This window comes from Mesoplodon mirus, assembly GCF_964341445.2.
Source record: "Mesoplodon mirus genome assembly, chromosome: X".
Taxonomy (NCBI): Eukaryota; Metazoa; Chordata; class Mammalia; order Artiodactyla; family Ziphiidae; genus Mesoplodon; species Mesoplodon mirus.
The window spans coordinates 12932816-12951113 of record NC_138981.1 but is presented as its reverse complement, the minus strand read 5'-3'; the positions used below and the strand labels follow the sequence as shown (position 1 = coordinate 12951113).

The following is an 18298-nucleotide window of genomic DNA, read 5'->3' as shown; positions in this document are numbered from 1 at the left end:
AAGAAGGTCATTATGTAATGATATAGAGGTCAGTTCACCAAAAGAATATAACATTTGTAAATATTTATGTACCCAACATAAGAGCACCTAAATATATAAAGCAAATATCAACAGACTAGGGGATTCCCTGGTGGTCCAGTGGTTAGGACGTGGTGCTTTCACTGCTGAAGGCCCAGGTTCCATACCTGGTTGGGGTCCTAAGATCCCATAAGCCGCATGGTGCAGCCAAAAAACATGTATTATATATATATTAACTATATACATACATATATATATACACACACGTATATATACACACACACAGACCTGAAGGGCGAATTAGATTGCAATACAATAACAATAGGGGGCTTCAATACCCCACTTTCAACAATGGATACATAATCCAGACAGAAAGTCAGTAAGGAAACACTGGATGAAATAACATGTTGGACCAAATGGACTTAATAGACATTTAGAGAACATTCCATCCAACAGGAGCAAAACACATTCTTCTCAAGCATACGTGGAATAGTCTCTAGAACAGGTCATATGTTAGGCCACAACATGAGTCTTAACCAATTTAAGAGGGCTGAAATCATATACCAAGCATCTTTTCCAACTACGATGGTATGACACTAAAAATGGATTATGAGAAGAAAACTGGAAAATTCAAAAATACATGAAAATTAAACAACATGCTCCTGAACAACAAATGGGTTGAAAAATAAAGCAAGAGAAATCAAAAAGCTTCTTGAGACAAATGAAAATGGAAACACAATATACCAAAACTTATGGGATGCAGCAAAAGCAATTCTAGTAGGGCAGTTCAGAGCAATAAACGTCTACGTTCAGAAACAAGAAAGATGTCAAATACCCAACCTAACTTTACACCTCAAGGAACTAGAAAAAGAACTAAGCCCAAAGTTAGCAAAAGGAAGAAAATAAAGATCAGAGTGCAAATAAATGAAATAGAGACTAAAAAGACAATAGAAAAGACCAATGAAACTAAGAACTGTTTTTTTAAAAACAAAACTGACAAGCCTTTAGCTAGATTAGCCAAAAAAAAAAAAAAAAAAAAAGAGAGGACTCAATTATAAATGAAAGAGGAGACATGACAACTGATACCACACAAGTACACAGGATCATAAGAGATGGCAGTGAACAATGAAATGCCAACAGATTGGACAACCTAGCAGAAATGGATAAATTCCCAGAAAAATACAACCTTCCAAGACTGAATCATGAAGAAATAGAAAATTTGGAGATACCAATTACTAGTAAGGAGACTGAATCAGTAATCAGAAATCTCCCAACAAAGATCAGATGGATTCACTGGTGAATTCTACTAAACATTTAAAGAGTTAACTCCAATTCTTCTCAAATTCCTCTAAAAAAATAGAAGAGGGGGGAACACTTCCAAACTCATTTTATAAGTCTAGCATTAACCCAAGACACAAATCAAAGACAGTATAAGAAAATTACAGGTCAGTATGCTTGATGAACATAGATGCAAAAATCCTCAACAAAACATTAGCAAACATAATTCAAGAGGACCTTAAAAAGATCACACACCATGATCAAATGAGATTTAGTTTAGGGATGCAAGGATGATTCAACATGGGCAGGTCAATCAATGCAAAACACTACCTTAACAAAATGAAGGATAAAAATAACACGACTGTCGCATTAGATGACACAACTCCACATCCTTTCATGATAAAAAAAAAACTCTCGACAAACTGAGTATAGAGGGAATGTGCCACAACATAACAAAAGCTACATATGAGAGACAAGTCCCCAGGTGTACCATCATTCTCTACAGTGAGAAGCTGAAAGCTGTTCCTCTAAGATCAGGAACAAGACAAGGATGTGTACTCTCGCCACTTTATTCAACATAGTACTTGAAGACCTAGCCAGAGCAGTTAGGCAATGAATATTAACGATGAACTATCAGAAAGAGAAATTAAGCAAACACACCATTTACAATTACATCAAAAAGAGTAAAACAAGCTCATGCAGCTCAATATTAAAAAAACAAACAACCCAATCCAAAAATGGGCAGAAGACCTAAATAGACATTTCTCCGAAGAACACATACAGATGGCCAAGATGCACATGAAAAGATGCTCAACATCACTAATTAGAGAAATGCAAATCAAAACTACAATGAGCTATCACCTCACACCGGTTAGAATGGGCATCATCAGAAAATCTACAGACTACAAATGCTGGGGAGGGTGTGGACAAAAGGAACCCTCTTCCACTATTGGTGGGAATGTACATTGATATAGCAACTAGGGAGAACAGTATGGAGGTTCCTTAAAATACTAAAAATAGAATTACCATATGACCCAGCAATCCCACTACTGGGCATATACCCAGAGAAAACCATAATTCAAGAAGACACATGCACCCCAGTGTTCAGTGCAGCACTATTTACAACAGCCAGGTCATGGAACCAACCTAAATGCCCATGGAAAGACGAATGGATTAAGAGGATGTGGTATATATATACAATGGAATATTCCTCAGCCATAAAAAGGAACGAAATTGGGTCATCTGTAGAGACGTGGATGCACCTAGAGACTGTCATACAGAGTGAAGTAAGTCAGAAAAAGAAAAACAAATTCCGTATATTAACGCATATATGTGGAATCTAGAAAAATGGTACAGATGAACCAGTTTGCAAGGCAGAAATAGAGACAAAGATGTAGAGAACAAACGTATGGACCCAAGGGGGGAAGTGGGGGGGAGGGGGGGTTGGTGGTGGTGGGATGAATTGGGAGATTGGGATTCACATACATACACTAATATGTATAAAACAGATAACTAATAAGAACCTGCTGTATAATAAATAAATTTTAAAAAGAGTAAAACACTTAGAAATAAATTTAACCAAGGAGAGCAAAGATCTGCACACTGAAAACTATAAGACGCTGATGAAAGAAACTGAATACAAATAAATGGAAAGATATTCCATGCTCGTGCACTGGAAAAATATTGTTAAAGTGTCCATTCTCCCCAAAGCAATCTACAGATTTAATGCAATCCCTATGAAAATTCGAAAGGCATTTATCACAGAAATAGAAGAAACAATGCTATAGTTAGTAATTGTAAATTACACCACAAAATAAAACCCCATATAGGTAAAGCAATTTTAAGAAAAAACACAGTTGGAAGCATCATTCTTCCTGACCTCAAGCTATACAACAAAGCTATAGTAATCAAAACAGTATACTATTGGCATAAAAACAGACATATAGATCAATGGAACCGAATACAGAGCCCAGAAATAAACCCATGTATATATGGTCAATTGATTTCTAACAAAGGAGCCAAGACTATGTAAGAGGGAAAAAATAGCCTCATCAATAAGTGGTGTTGGGAAAATTGTATAGGCGAGTGCAAAAGAATGAAACTTGACCCCTATCTTACACCATATACAAAAATCAACTCCAAATGGATTAAAGACTTGAACTTAAGACCTGAAACCATAAAATTCCTAGAAGAAAACATAGGGGTAAACATTGGTCTTGATGATGATTTTCTTTATTTTTGCTTTTTGTATCCAATCAAACAAGTGAGACTGCATTAATTAAAAAGGTTCTGCAAAGGAAATAATCAACAAAATGAAAAGGAAATCTACAGAATGGGAGAAAATATTTGCAAACCATGTTTCTGATAAAGGAATAATATCCAAAATATATAAAGAACTCATACAACTCAATAGCAAAAAAACCCCAAGCCATTCAATTAAAAAAATGGGCAGAGGAACTAAATGGACAATTTCTCCAGAGACAACATACGAGTGGCTAACAGGTACATGAAAAGGTGCTCAACTTATCATCAGGGCAATGCAAATCCAAACCACAATGAGATATCACCTTATACGTGTTTAAATAGCTATCATCAAAAAGATAAGCGATAACAAGTGTTGACGATGTGGAAAAAAGGGGACCCTTGTGCACCGCTGGTAGGAATGTATATTGGTACAGCCACTATGAAAACACTATGGAGTTTCCTCAAAAAATTAAAAATGGAACTACCATATGATCTAGCAATTCCACTTCTGGGTATTTAAAGGAAATGAAAACACGATCTTGAAGAGATATCTGCATTGCTATGCTCACTGCAGCATTATTCACAATAGCCAAGATAGGAAATGACCTGAGCGTCCTCAAAGGATGAATGAATAAAGAAAATGTGGTATACATACCCACAATGGAATATTATTCAGCCATGAGAAAAAAGGAAATTCTGCCATTTGCACCAACATGGCTGGACCTTGAGGGCATTATGTTAAGTGACACAAGGTAGACAAAGACAAGTTCTGTATGATCTCACTTATATGTGGAATCTAAAAAAGCTGAACTCGTAGAAACAGACAAAAATGGTGGTTGCCAAGGGCTGGGGGTGGGGAAGAGATGTTGGTCTAAGAGCACAAACTTGCAGTTGGAAGATGAGTCAGTTCAGGGGATCTAATGTACAGCAGGGTGATTATACTTGAAAGTTGCTGAGAGTAGATCTTAAATGTTGTCACCAAGTGGTAATTATGTGGCATGGTGCAGGTGTTAATGCTATGGTGTTTATCAGTTTGCAATACAAGTATATCAAACCAACATGTTCTATAGCTTAAACCCACACAATGTTATACGTCCATTACATCTCAAAGCTGGAAAGAAAAAAGAAAGTTACCTGAGGTGCTGTTGAAAGAGAAGATGCCAAGTTCCTGGTGCCGATGAGGCTCAATGTATGATGGGCTAAGTGTCATAATGAACGATATCCGGACAACTTATTTCTTCACATTATTTTCAAAGGTATACTTGCATGAAAAATTCCTTGGAAGCCTAAGGAATAATAAACACCCCCAAATCTCCTTCCCGCTTTGTTACGGAACTTAACGGCCAAACAAGTTTCACCGGCAACAACTGAGCCCAGTCTGTATACGTAAAGGGAAAGGAATCCTCTAGGGTTTTACTGGGCAGACAGACCAGACCAGCCCTGCCTGTGCTAGATGCTGGGTGACCACCGGTTGGCACTGAAAGTCTCACGTCCTGGAAAACCCCTAAGGCCAGGACCCTCAGAGGAGTTCTGTGTGCACTGTTTGGTGACTATACCGGCAGTGTCATTAAAGAACTTTTCTGAGACGCTCCCACGTGCAAGCAAGACGCTGGGCTGAGAGCTGCACGGGTACAAAGATGAAGGGGAGAGCGAGCAAATGAGTCCCCTCTTCCCTTTGTGGAAATTATGCTGGTGCTGCATTTGAGTGCAGTTTCCTAGATTTGGGTGATGTGTAGTTTCTAAAGGTCATTCTGGAGAGGGACATCCGATGGGTGACCCACTGCAAGTCCCGGGATGTCTTCCACCAGACCAGCTCCAGAACAGCCCAGGTCAGAGGCAGTACTGGTCTCGACACCTGGGTATACATCCGGGCTCTGTGACCTGATGGCCATGAGACCTTGGCCAAGTCACTAACCTCTCTGTGCCTCGCGTTTCCTGATCTGTAAAATGCTGACACTCACGGTACCTACACTTTGTATGGCTGATACGAGCACTAAATGAGTTAATACCTATAAAGATTTAAAACTATACCTGGCACATAGCAAGTGCTCGATAAATGTTACCTTCTCTTTTATCACCATTTCAGAAGGGTTTGTGTTGATTCTCAAGAAAAAGATGTCAAAAGTAAAAGACCAGAGGTGATATTTCTAGAGCCTAGAATAGAAAAACCCATGTCTCTATGTTCAGGGACAAATCACAAACAGAGTGTCAGGGAAGATGGCCTTTTGTTTGACAGCTGGTAGCCCGAGTCTGGAGAGGAAGGAACACAGCTGAAACTTCCAAAATGCAGGCCTAGAACTTGACCAATAAGGTAAGTTTTCAAGTAGACATAACCTAAGACAAAAATGGAAAAAATAAAAATAGCAGCTCATTTCAGTGTAATGAAGGGCCTAAGAATGAGACATGCTGAAGAGGTATCCCTTTGTTTTTTTTTGAATTGTATTTTATTTTTTATACAGCATGGTCTTATTAGTTATCTATTTTATACATATTAGTGTATATATGTCAATCCCAATCTCCCAATTCATCCCCCCCCACAGAGATATCACTTAACTAGCTTATTTTTCATTTATACACTATAGTACCAAATAGAATTATGAAAAAAAAATCACACTGGATCACACATGATTTTTTATTGAGAATTTTGTCTTATCACAGAGAAATCATAGGCCTTTAGTTACGGTATCTGAGTAAGAAGCTACACAGCAAGAACACGGTTACCAAGTGTCATCTGGTTCCTCTTGAGAAAAGCCTGTCAAACTAAATTAGGGAAAGACAAAAAATTTAAAAATTTGTTAAACTCTTGTTAAGTTTATTCAGGGATCTCTGTCATGCTCTCTTTCCTTCCCTGTGGGATTTCTGCCCTTGCTTACGATATGCATCAGTAGCAATTTCACAGGTTACAAAATGCAATCGATCTTTTTTTTTTTGTAAGTCAGTCATTTTGACTGATTCCGTTTCTTAAAGGCAGACTCAAATATCTGAACCTTTCCCTGGCTGACAAAAGCAGCAATATGATAATGGTTTGCACAAGAACACAAAGTAGGGGACGCCATACCTTTCACATTTGTCACTAGATGGCAGTGTGTCCACTTGTGAGCCCTCTATGACCACCTTTTTTGAACTCTGACACAAAGGGGTGGGGAGAAGAATTTTGCAATTAGATGTGGATTCATTTTATTAAACACTTTATGATTTCTCTAAGAACTATTTTTGAAATATATATGTAATTTAAGAGTCTAAAAAAGCAGTGACTTTTAAACATGACATTTAGCAAGCACATCAGAATAAACTACCTGGAAGGCATTCTCAACACCCATAGTACTTTAGACTTAGATAAAATATTACTGTCTTAGGGCTAATGCGTTGAGTATTTGTTCATAGGGCTTTCATTACATTTATTTCTTGTTCTTAAAATAATAAGAGACATCCCAACTTTCACAAACTTTGACAAATCAAAATCTCTTCAATCTTTTACCCAAGGAAAAGGGATGACATTTTGTCAGGAGTGTACTGAGGCTCCATGTGAACTCTGGACTTTCTATGCTTTTACCTTTGTCCCCAGTGGAGAAGGCAGATCCTTATCCCCCCAGGTTTCAAGTAAACCACAGAAGCCCTCGGCACCCACACCCACAGACGCCCGTCCACAGCATCGGCACCTTATCTGTGGTGTCCTGGTTTTGACCCTGTTGGAGGATCTTCATGTACTTCTCTAAAGGATTTTCACTACAGACAGATTTAGATTTGTCTTTCGTTTCCTGAATGCTCATTTCGAATTCTTTTTCCATTTCCATCTTCAATGATTCTTCAGTTAGCCTCTGAAATAGGTGAGGACCAAAATAAGAAATATACAATGACATCTTTTAAAACTTCTAAGGGTTGAAAAATGCATAGTAATATAATCCTGATCCTTTTAAGTACAACCTGCATGCCAGAGAACTGTTTCTTTTTTTAACTGAAGTCATTGCTACTATCAAAGGGGGACAAAAACTTGTCAGCTCAATGAAGGAAGGGATTAATCTGCCTCAACTGTCCCGTGCTGTAGACCACATTAACCAGGAGGCCGAGGACCCTCCACACGGAAGAGTAGTTCACATAAGCCTCAGCAGGCAGGCGAAGTGGCCCGAGTCACCCATCTGGGACCAGGATCAGGGCCAGAAGAGCACCAAAGGCAGAGGGCAGGGGTGCCCCGGAAGCCACCTCCCCAGGGTTCCTTGAGTCCCAGCTAGCCAACCCTGGGAGTCTCTTCTTTCAACCTCATTTACAACGAGAAGATCAACGGCAAAACAAGGTCCTCCTCGTTTACGAGCCAGTTTTCAGAACCAGATGAGGATGCACGTGAATGGGGCCGGCCGTGCGGCCCTGAACCGGGAAAGGCACGAAGCCGGCACGCCCCGCAGCCGTCCTCAGCGCTCTCCAGCAAAGAAGAGGTTCGGAGGCCACCAGTGGCTTATTCACTTACCTGCCACTCCTAGGACTTCAGGACACACGAAGGACTCACCCTCCCAAGAGCAGGGCACGTGCTGCAGGGGGCCACGAGGCAGCTAGCACAGAGAACTCACTGCGCATCCTCACCCTCTCCTGGTCCAACTCTTCTACTTCTTGCCGTTCCCTTTCCAGAGCTTCTTGCCACCCGCTCTGCCTCTGCTCTTCTCCCTGACTTCGTTCCTTTGCTTGTTGTTCCTGTATTGTTTCTTCTTCCTCCTGTTCTCCAAGTGGTTTCTGATCTACACCTAACGGGACAGAAAATAAAGAATCAACAGCTTCCAACAGATTTTTCAAACAAACGTGGGATCGGCTTTGGCAGGGGCCTTGCCAAGCCCCAGGGAGACCGCGTGATTCTCGGCCGCCTCTGTGCACCTGCTTTGAGCAACTGCTCCCCCCTCACGGCCTTGGAGGCTCCAGACCCACTCCCGGCAGCGAGCCCCGCCCACCTCTCACCTCACTGAGATGAGCCCAGGTCATCCTCAGCACCACGACATCCACTGTCCTCCCCTCTGCCCCCATCTCCTCCCTCCTCCATCCTTGCCAAGGCGAGCCCTGCATTTCTGCCTCTGCATTGGTTTCGAAGCCCAATGGGGCCATCCTTAGAATTCTGATGCACACACATTCGTCCCCATTTACTTCCACAGCACTTTTGTCACTCCCCACCTGCCACCCACTCCCACAGAGGCACTCAGGTCTCCTGGGCCCGGAGCACGACAACACCACCACCCTCCCCGCTTCCCCGCTTGGGCCTCTTTGCCGTCACCCCACTTCCTCCAGGCTGATCTCTCCCTGGGATTTTGGTTACCGCCTCCGTCCTGGTCATCCCCACACGTTCTCTCTCGTCCTGATCTCTTTCCCAGGCCTCACATCCGTGCTGTCAGCGGGGCAGTTCCCTGCCAGCTGCATTCCTGTCCCTTTCACTGCGCTCTTTCTACGCTCTGCCCACCAAGCCACTAGGGCTTACGGCTTCTGCCTCCGGCTCCCGCTGCTGCGGTGAGGGTCCTGACCACCAGCTCCTGCACAGCTCCAATACCGGAGTCTACGCTCTCCCCAACACCAGTTGCTCGGCCTTCAAGCCCCGCCCCCCGCTTCGTTAGCACCAGTCACTCCCCGAAGGCCAGGATTTGCTGTGCGCGTCTCTGCTCCGGCAAAGTCCACACCCACGGCAGCCTAGGCCCCGACACCCTGCCTTTTTCTTTCTGCACTGACTTCCTCCCCGTCACCACCACTCCTGCACCTGAAACACCCTATACCTGCGCCAGCACACTCACCGATCCCCGACTCCAGCTGCTCTTGCCTGCTCCCACCCTCACGTCCGCCGGCTGCCCGACCCGACGTGCTCCCTCCCCCGCCACCCCTCCCACAAAACCCTACACCTACCCCGCGAGCCCCAACCCAAGCGCGCCTACGTGTCCCCACAGGGACAGGAAGCCTCCCCAGCGCCATGTTCACACGGTATTTTGTGCCCGCCTTGTCCAAAACCCTGTGTATCTTTTTACTCCTTCTATTCCTTCCAGGCGAGGCGCATACTTTAATTATCTGTCGCCTCCCTACAGCCCACAGCACAAGTCCCCGCGCCTCACAGGTTTAATTAAATTCCAGTCCCGCTGACGATTATGCTGACCTTTCTCCGCCAGCTCCAGCCTACAACCTCATTTCTTCCCCACTAAACAATGCTGAGAAACAGACAAACTCGTAGATTCACCAGAGGAACCTCTTTGCTATGCCCTGTTCTACATCACCAACAGAACTGAGCTAGCTTTCCTAATAGGACAGAGGTAACAGTCTTCTCTGTCCCTTGATCCTGGCCATGAACTTGGACACCAGAGGCGGCAGCTGGTCATTTCCACAGGCAGAAATGCAACCTTCTGCCTCCTTGCTGGGGGAGAAGGGTCACTCCCAGATGGTGTCGCTTTCTCCCATGGAACAGTGATCTCAGATAGGAATGCTGTTTGGTGCCAATTTAAAAAGTTAAAGAAGGAAGAAAAAAGGGCTCCTTCTTTGCCGTGGGGTATACTTTGTGGCTGCAGAGTGGCATACAAAAACCTCTTGGACAAAAACCTCTTTGGACTAAGAGTTTAAAAAAAAAAAAAAGAGAGAAGCTTTTCCACTGGGCACCTCAAAGATACCAAGTTTCAGCCTTTTCATTTCTCTTTGGGCCCAGATGCAGAGGTGAAATGAACAGCAGAGAATTTCTCAATGATCAAAATGTAGCCACACTACTTAATAATCATTTTAAAAGCCATTATTATAATCTCCATTCCATCTCAGAGGCAGAACGCCTATCTACTCAGTTGGTTGCCCTTATTCTATTATTATTATTATTTTTTGTGGTACGCGGGTGTCTCACTGCTGTGGCCTCTCCCGTTGCGGAGCACTGGCTCCGGACGCGCAGGCTCCGCGGCACGTGGGATCCTCCCAGACCGGGGCACGAACCCGTGTCCCCTGCATCGGCAGGCGGACTCTCAACCACTGCGCCACCAGAGAAGCCCTATTCTATTATTTTTATTCCCATCTCTGCCAGATGGCTGCCCATCAGGTCTGCTCTCAGGTGGCCACCATCCCTACTCAGTACCCATCCGAGTGGAGGTCCTTGGTGATGGCCTGCTGACCGTCCCACCCTTCCACTAGAAGCTCCGTGAAGCAGGGACTTGGGTTGGTTCACTGCTGAATTCCCAGCCCTCATGAAAGTGCCCAGCACAGAAAAAGCTCTTGATCAAGTTGCCCTGAGTGCTTTCCAGAATGATTTACACTGGAATCAGCAAAATCAACCCTCTCAAAAATCTCTTGCTTCTGTCAGCAACTCACATATTCCTGAGTACTGTGACTTCAAACAAACTGCTTACAAGAGGCTTTACGTAGGTTTGGGGGATGATGTTCTCCGAACGTTTGCAAACAACTACTAGGTAGTTTTACTTGAGGAATTGCCAGTATAAGGCTTCAGCACTTTGGTCCAAGGAGAAAAGGACCTGGCTATTGGCCCAGCCCCGAACCAAAGCTCCCATCTCCCCCTCCACATGCTGCTAAGGGAAGGGGGGAGTCTGGAGAAGGGAAGGGGAGAGACAAAGTGGTCCAGACAAGTGAAGTCTGATGATCACTTTTCCTCCAATATCATCAGCTTTTCTGAAGACTGAAATATAAAGGGTTAACTTTCCTAAGTTTTTAAGGCATGAAGGAAGCAAAGAGACACAAAGAAAAATAATATTAAATATTATTATTAACATATCTTGTTAGTTAAAGAAAAACTTACTTGGGTACTGAGAAGAGACAGGTCTGGCAGGCACAGTGACTGCAGCACCGTCCACATGAGGCATGTTGCCATCAGGATGGAGGCCGTCCATCTCAAACTGCCTCGGCACGTTCCCTGCATCTACAGGAGGTGCAAACGAGTCCCCCATGAGTCCTTCACAGCAGCAGCAAGAGAAGGGAGGGTGGAAAACTCCTTGCTGAGCACTTAAGTTTCAGACAAAGCAACTGGGCCAGCTCTTTCCTTACAGGATTCTAGGAAGTCATCCTAGCCACTTGCCAATGTACCTGTTTCTCAAAGCATTCTTAGGAGATTCATTTACAAATTCAATTTGTTACCCAGTAGGAAAATCAATCCAGTGACAGAAGAATTCACCTGGCTTGGCAGATAATCATTTGAATTCTATTTAAATATCAATGATTTAACAAAGTTAATGAAGTTCATTACAAAGATTTGGTAAAACATACTAAGCCCTTTCGTTTACCTGTTCAAAATACTATACACTCAGACTTGAGGATGAAGCTCACAAGGCAAACAATAGGTTAATATACAAATATAAAGGCTTCCTGGGGGATTGGATCAAGATGGTGGAGGAGTAGGACATGGAGCTCACCTTCTCCCACAAATACATCAAAAATACATCTACACGAGGAATGATTCTCACAAAACATCGACTGAACACTGGCAGAGGACCTCAGACTTCCAAAAGGGTGAGGAAAACGCCAGGTGAGTGGGTAGGATAAAAGAAAAAAAAAAGAAAAAAAAGAGAGAGAAAGGAATCGGGACAGAACCTGCGCCCGCGGGAAGGAGCTGCGAAAAAGGAAAGGTTTCCGCAGCCTGGCAAGTCCCCTCACTGGTGGGGAGATCAGCTGGGAAAGAGGGGGAGCTTCGCAGACTTGGAGGAGAGCACAGCAACCGGGTTGCGGAGGGCAAAACAGAGACCTGCACAGACGGCTGGTGCCGCCACCCGGCACCCCCTCAGCCTGCTGGGGTGGTTGGGGGCTAGGTGCTGAGGCTCAGGCTTCAGAGGTCAGAACCGGGGAGATAGCCTGAGGGCAGTAGGGTGTGGTGTGTCACAACTGGGGGAGTATGGGAAGAAGCCTGGGACGGCCAGATAGGCAAGGCGCCGTTGTTGGGGGACGTGCAAGGAGAGGAGCAGGACCACTATAGGAGCTTCTCTCTCCATGCGCACTCTCAGGTGGCAGGGCACTGCTTACACAAGCTCTGGGGGCGGGTGCAACCGCTGCCACTGCCGAGGATCCCACAGCCGGGCACCAATCACTGCCCCTGCCCTCCTGGGAGGATGTGTTGGCCGCACACCTGCACAGCTCCTATCACAGGGGTAACAACCAGCACACACTGAGGAAAGAGACGGCAGGCATCCAAACCAAAAACGGCCCTCACGCAAAAAGAATACTAAACTCACACAAGCTACGCAGGGACGCTTTTGCATATAAATAGCTCTCCAAGACCACAGTAGATGATAACTGTTTCTCCTAAATTCACAGAGTAAGAGAAATATAAGTAAAATGCAGAAGCAGAGGGACCACTCCCAGGTAAAAGACCAAGAGAATTCCCCTGAAGGAACAAACAATGAAACAGACCTCTTCAGTCTAACAGACACTGAGTTAAAAAAAAAAAAAAGAAAAGAAACTACTGAAGGAATTAAGAAAGGCTATCAACAGAAATGTGGATAACTATAAAAAGGAACTAGAAACTATAAGGAGGAGCTAAGAAAAATTAGAAAATTCATTTGCCAAGACTAAAGGGGAGCTAAAGGCAATGAATACCAGAATGAATAATGCAGAAGAAACAGTAAGTGATCTGGAAGACAGAATAATGGAAATTACACAATCAAAACAGCAGACAGAAAACCAAATGGAAAAACAAGAAAGCAATGTAAGAGACCAATGGGATAATATAAAGCAGGTCAATCTACCCATAATGGGGATTCCAGAAGGAGAAGAAAGAGAAAAGGGGATAGAAAATGTGTTTGAAGAAACTATGGCTGAAAACTTGCCAAACCTAAAGAAACAGATATCCAGATAAGGAAGCACAGAGAGTCCCAAACAAGGTAAACCCAAAGAGACCTATACCAAGACATATTATAATAAACATCGCAAAAGTTAAAGAGAGGATTCTAAAGGCAGCAAAAGAAAAACAAAGAGTTAATTAAAAGGGAACCCTCCCATAAGGCTATCAGCTGATTTTTCTAAAGAAATGCTGCAGGCCAGAAGTGAGTGGCAAAATATATTCAAAGTCTTGAAATGGGAAAATCTGCAACCTAGAATACTCTACCCAGCAAGATTATCATTTAGAAGAGGAGGAGAAATAAAGAATTTCTCAGACAAGCAAAAACGAAAAGAAAACAGCAATACTAAACCTATCTGAAAAGAAATACTGAAAGGTCTTCTCTAAATAGAAAACAAACAAAAAGATACAGGAAGGACGAAATCACTATTGGAAAGTAAATCACTTAAATTAGCCAGTATATAGATCAAAAAGAAAAAAATCTAAAACCAATTTGTGAAAGCGATGATAAAACAAGGAACAGCAAAAGGATAAACATGAAGACGTAAAAAAAAAAAAAAAGGACATCAAAACCATAAAAGGTGGGGAAGGAAAGTAAGAAAATGTAGACTTTTTTAAGAATGTGTTTGGGCCTATATGACTATTAGTCTAAAACAAGCAGATACAGGAAGGGGTTCATACTTGAAAAACAGGGCAATTGCAAGTCAAAAACATACAATAGATTCACAAAAACCAGAAAGAAAACACAAGCATAAAGGGAAATCCTCAAACCACGAAAAGAAAGGAAGAAGAAACATATAGAATCAACTGGAAAACAAGATTTAAAATGGCAATAAATACATATGTATCAATAATTACCTTAAATGTCAATGGACTGAATGCTCCAATAAAAAGACACAGGACTTCCCTGGTGGCGCAGTGGTTAAGACTCCGTGCTCCCAATGCAGGGGGCCTGGGTTCAATCCCCGGTCAGGGAACTAGGTCCCACATGCATGCTGCAACTAAGAAGCCCACCTGCCGCAACTAAGGAGCCAATGTGCTGCAACTAAGACCCAGCACTACCAAATAAATAAATTAATTAATTAAAAAAAACCCACAGTGGCAGACTGGATTAAAAAAACAAGAGGCTACAATATGCTGCCTACAAGAGACCCACCTTAGGGCAAAGGACACACATAGATGGAAAGTGAGGGGATGGAAAAAGATATCATGCAAACAGAAATGACAAAAAGTAGCAGTTGCAATACTCATAACAGACAAAATAGACTTTAAAACAAAGATCATAAAGAAATATAAAGGACACTATATAATGGTAAAAGGATCAATACAAGAAGAGGCTTTTACACGCATCAACATATATGCACGTAATATAGGAGCACCCAAATACATAAAACAAATACTAACAGACATAAAGGGAGAAATTGATGGGAATACAATAGTAGTAGGAGATTTTAACACACACTAACATCAATGGACAGATCTTCTAGACAAGATCAATAAGGCAACAGAGGTCCTAAATGATACAGTAGAAAAGTTAGAATTAATTGATATTTTCAGGACATTACATCCAAGAAAAAGAACAGAATATGCATTCTTTTCAAGTGCACATGGACCATTCTCTAAGACTGACCACATACTAGGGCACAAAACTAACTTCAACAAATTTAAGCGTACAGAAATTAATTCAAGCATCTTCTCTGACCACAACAGCATGAAACTAGAAATCAAGCACAGAAAAAGAAATGAGAAAAAAACGATTACAAAGAGACTAAACAACATGTTACTAAAAAACCAATGGGTCAACGAGGAAATCAAAAAGAAAATTAGAGACTTCCCTGGTGGTCCAGTGGTTAAGACTCCATGTGCCCAATGCAGGGGGCCTGGGTTCAATCCCTGGTCAGGGAACTAGATCCCGCATGCTGCAACTAAAGATCCCACACACGGTAACAAAGATGCCACGTGCCACAACCAAGACTTGGTGCAACCAAATAAATTAATAAATGAATATTGAAAAAAAGGAAAAAAAATACCTTGACACAAATGGCAATGAAAACACAACCATACAAAATCTATGGGACATGGCAAAAGCAGTTCTTGGAGGGAAGTTCATAGCGATACAGGCTTTCCTCAAAAAAACAAACAAAAAAAATCTCAAATAACCTCATATACCACCTAAAAGAATTAGAAAAAGAACAAACAAAACTGAAAGTCAGCAGAAGGAAGGAAATAATAAAGATCAGGGAGGAAATGAATAAAATAGAGATTTAAAAAACAATAGGAAAAAATCAGTAAAAATAAGAGCTGGTTCTTTGAAAGGGTAAACAAAATTAACAAACCTCTGGCCAGGCTCACCAAGAAGAGAAGAGAGAGAATCCAAATAAACAAAATAAAAAAATGAAAAAGGAGAAATCTCAACTGATACTTCAGAAATACAAAAAAGCGTTAAGACAATACTATGAACAATTATATGCCAACAAATTCAACAACGTAGAAGAAACGGACAACTTTCTAGAAACATGCAGCCCACCAAAATGGAATCAAGAAGAAATAAATAATTTGAACAGACCGATCACTAGAAGTGAAATAGAATCCATAGTCAAAAAACTTCCTACAAACAAAAGTCCAGGACCAGATGGCTTCACACGCTAATTCTACCAAACATACAAAGAAGAACTTATACTGATTCTTCTCAAACTCTTCCAAAAACTTGAGGTGGGAACACTCCCAAAGACATTCTATGAAGCCACCATCACCCTGACACCTAAACCAGACAAAGACACCACCAAGAAGGAAAATTACAGGCCAATATCTTTGATGCATGCAGATGCAAAAATCCTCAACAAACTATTACCAAACCAAACCCAACAACACATAAAAAAGATCATACACCATGACCAAGTGGGATTCATCCCAACTTCACAAGGATGGTTCAACATACGCAAATCAATCAATGTGACACACCACATCAACAAAAGACAAAAACCACATGGTCATCTCAATAGATGCAAAAAAAGCATCTGACAAAATTCAACATCCATTCATGATAAAAACTCTCACCAAAGTGGGTATAGAGGGAGCATGTCTCAACATAATAAAAGCTATCTATGACAAACCCACAGCCAATGTAATACCCAATGTAATACCCAAAAGCTGAAAGCCTTCCTACTAAAATCTGGAACAACTCAAGGATGCCCATTCTCACCTCTTCTATTCAACACAGTACTGAAAGTCCTAGCCACAGCAATCAAACAAGACAAAGAAATAAAAGATATCCAAATTGGAAGGAAAGAGGTAAAATGGTCACTATATGCAGATGACATGACACTATATTCAATATATAGAACACCCTAAGGACTCCACACAAAAACTACCAGATCTAATAAATGAATTCAGCTAAGTAGCAGGATACAAGATTAACATTCGGAAATTTGTTGCCTTTCTTTACACTAACAATGAAATAACAGAACGGGAATGTAAAAAAAACAATACCTTTTAAAATCGCACCAGAACCCAAAAAACAAAAAAACCGAGGAATAAACATGACCAAGGAGGTGAAAGATTTATACACTGAGAACTACAAAACATAAATAAGGAAATTAAAGAGGATTCAAAGAAATAGAAAGATATCCCATGCTCTTGGATTGGAAGAATGTTGTTAAAATGGCCATATTACCCAAAGCAACCTACAGATTTAATGTGATCCCTATCAAATGACCCATGACATTTTTCACAGAACTAGAACAAATAATTCTAAAATTTACATCGAACCATAAAAGACTCAGAATTGCCAAAGCAATCCTGAGGCAAAAAAACAAGGCAGGAGGCATTTCCCTCCCAGACTTCAGACAGTACTACAAAGCTACAGTAATCAGAACAGCATAGTACTGGCACAAAAACAGACATATGGATCAATGAAACAGAAGAGAGCCCAAAAACAAACCCATACACTTATGGTCAATCTTCAACAAAGAAGGAAAGAATATACAATGGGAAAAAGACGGTCTCTTCAGCAAGTGGTGTTGGGAAAGTTGGACAGCTGCATGTAAATTAATGAATTTAGAACACACCATCTCACCATACACAAAAATAAACTCAAAATGGGTTAAAGATTTAAACATAAGACATGACACCATAAAAATCCTACGAAAGGGCTTCCCTGGTGGCGCAGTGGTTGGGAGTCTGCCTGCCGATGCAGGGGACGCGGGTTCGTGCCCCAGTCCGGGAGGATCCCACGTGCCGCGGAGCGGCTGAGCCCGTGAGCCATGGCCGCTGAGCCTGTGCGTCCGGAGCCTGTGCTCTGCAACGGGAGAGGCCACAGCAGTGAGAGGCCCACGTACCGCAAAAAACAAACAAAAAAACAAAACAAAACAAAACAAAAATCCTACGAAAAATCCTAGGGAAAACATTTTCTGACATAAATTGTAACAATGTTTTTTAGGTCAGTCTCCCAAGGCAATAGAAATAAAAACAAAAATAAACAAATGGGACCTAATCAAACTTATAAGCTTTTGCACATCAAAGGAAACCATAAACAAGATGAAAAGACAACCCTCAGAATGGGAGAAAATATTTGCAAGTGATGCGACTAACAAGGGCTTAATCTCCAAAATATACAAACAGCTCATACAACTCGACAACAAAAGAACAACACAATCGAAAAATGGGCTGAAGACCTTAATGGACATTTCTCCAACGAAGACATACAGATGGCCACTAAAGAAAAGATGCTCTAGATGCAAAAATTCTTAACAAAACTTTAGCAAACTGAATGTGACAATATATAAAAAGGGTACAGTGTTGGGAAAAGAGCCAGGAGGCCTGGGTGCCTAAACTGAATGAGCCAGGAAAGTGAGCTGAGATCTGAGAAGTAAAGGGAACTAGATCAAGAGGGCCAGAGTGCATGTTCCAGATCACCTGACTTAATTGGTTTTATTTATTTATTTATTTTGGCCACAGCATGTGGGATCTTAAGTTTCCTACCAGGGATGGAAC

At 42.0% G+C, this 18298-nt stretch overlaps 1 protein-coding gene across 6 annotated transcripts in view; it reads right to left on the bottom strand.

Annotated features, from left to right (window-relative positions):
* Window positions 1–6158: 6158 nt before the first annotated feature.
* Window positions 6159–18298, bottom strand: part of OFD1 (OFD1 centriole and centriolar satellite protein) — a 64608-nt gene continuing 52468 nt past the window's right edge. For 4 of the 6 annotated variants that reach the window (XM_082610567.1, XM_082610562.1, XM_082610566.1 and 1 more), the window contains 5 exons: window positions 11279–11398; window positions 8116–8273; window positions 7200–7358; window positions 6599–6666; window positions 6159–6300 (listed from right to left, as the gene is read on the bottom strand). In XM_082610567.1, coding sequence (XP_082466693.1) covers window positions 6258–6300; window positions 6599–6666; window positions 7200–7358; window positions 8116–8273; window positions 11279–11398 — 548 coding nt within the window. In that variant the 3' untranslated portion in view covers window positions 6159–6257. Of the gene's footprint in view, window positions 6301–6598; window positions 6695–7199; window positions 7359–8115; window positions 8274–11278; window positions 11399–18298 lie in introns of all 6 variants that reach the window. The other 2 variants (XM_082610564.1, XM_082610565.1) reach the window with 2 other exon arrangements.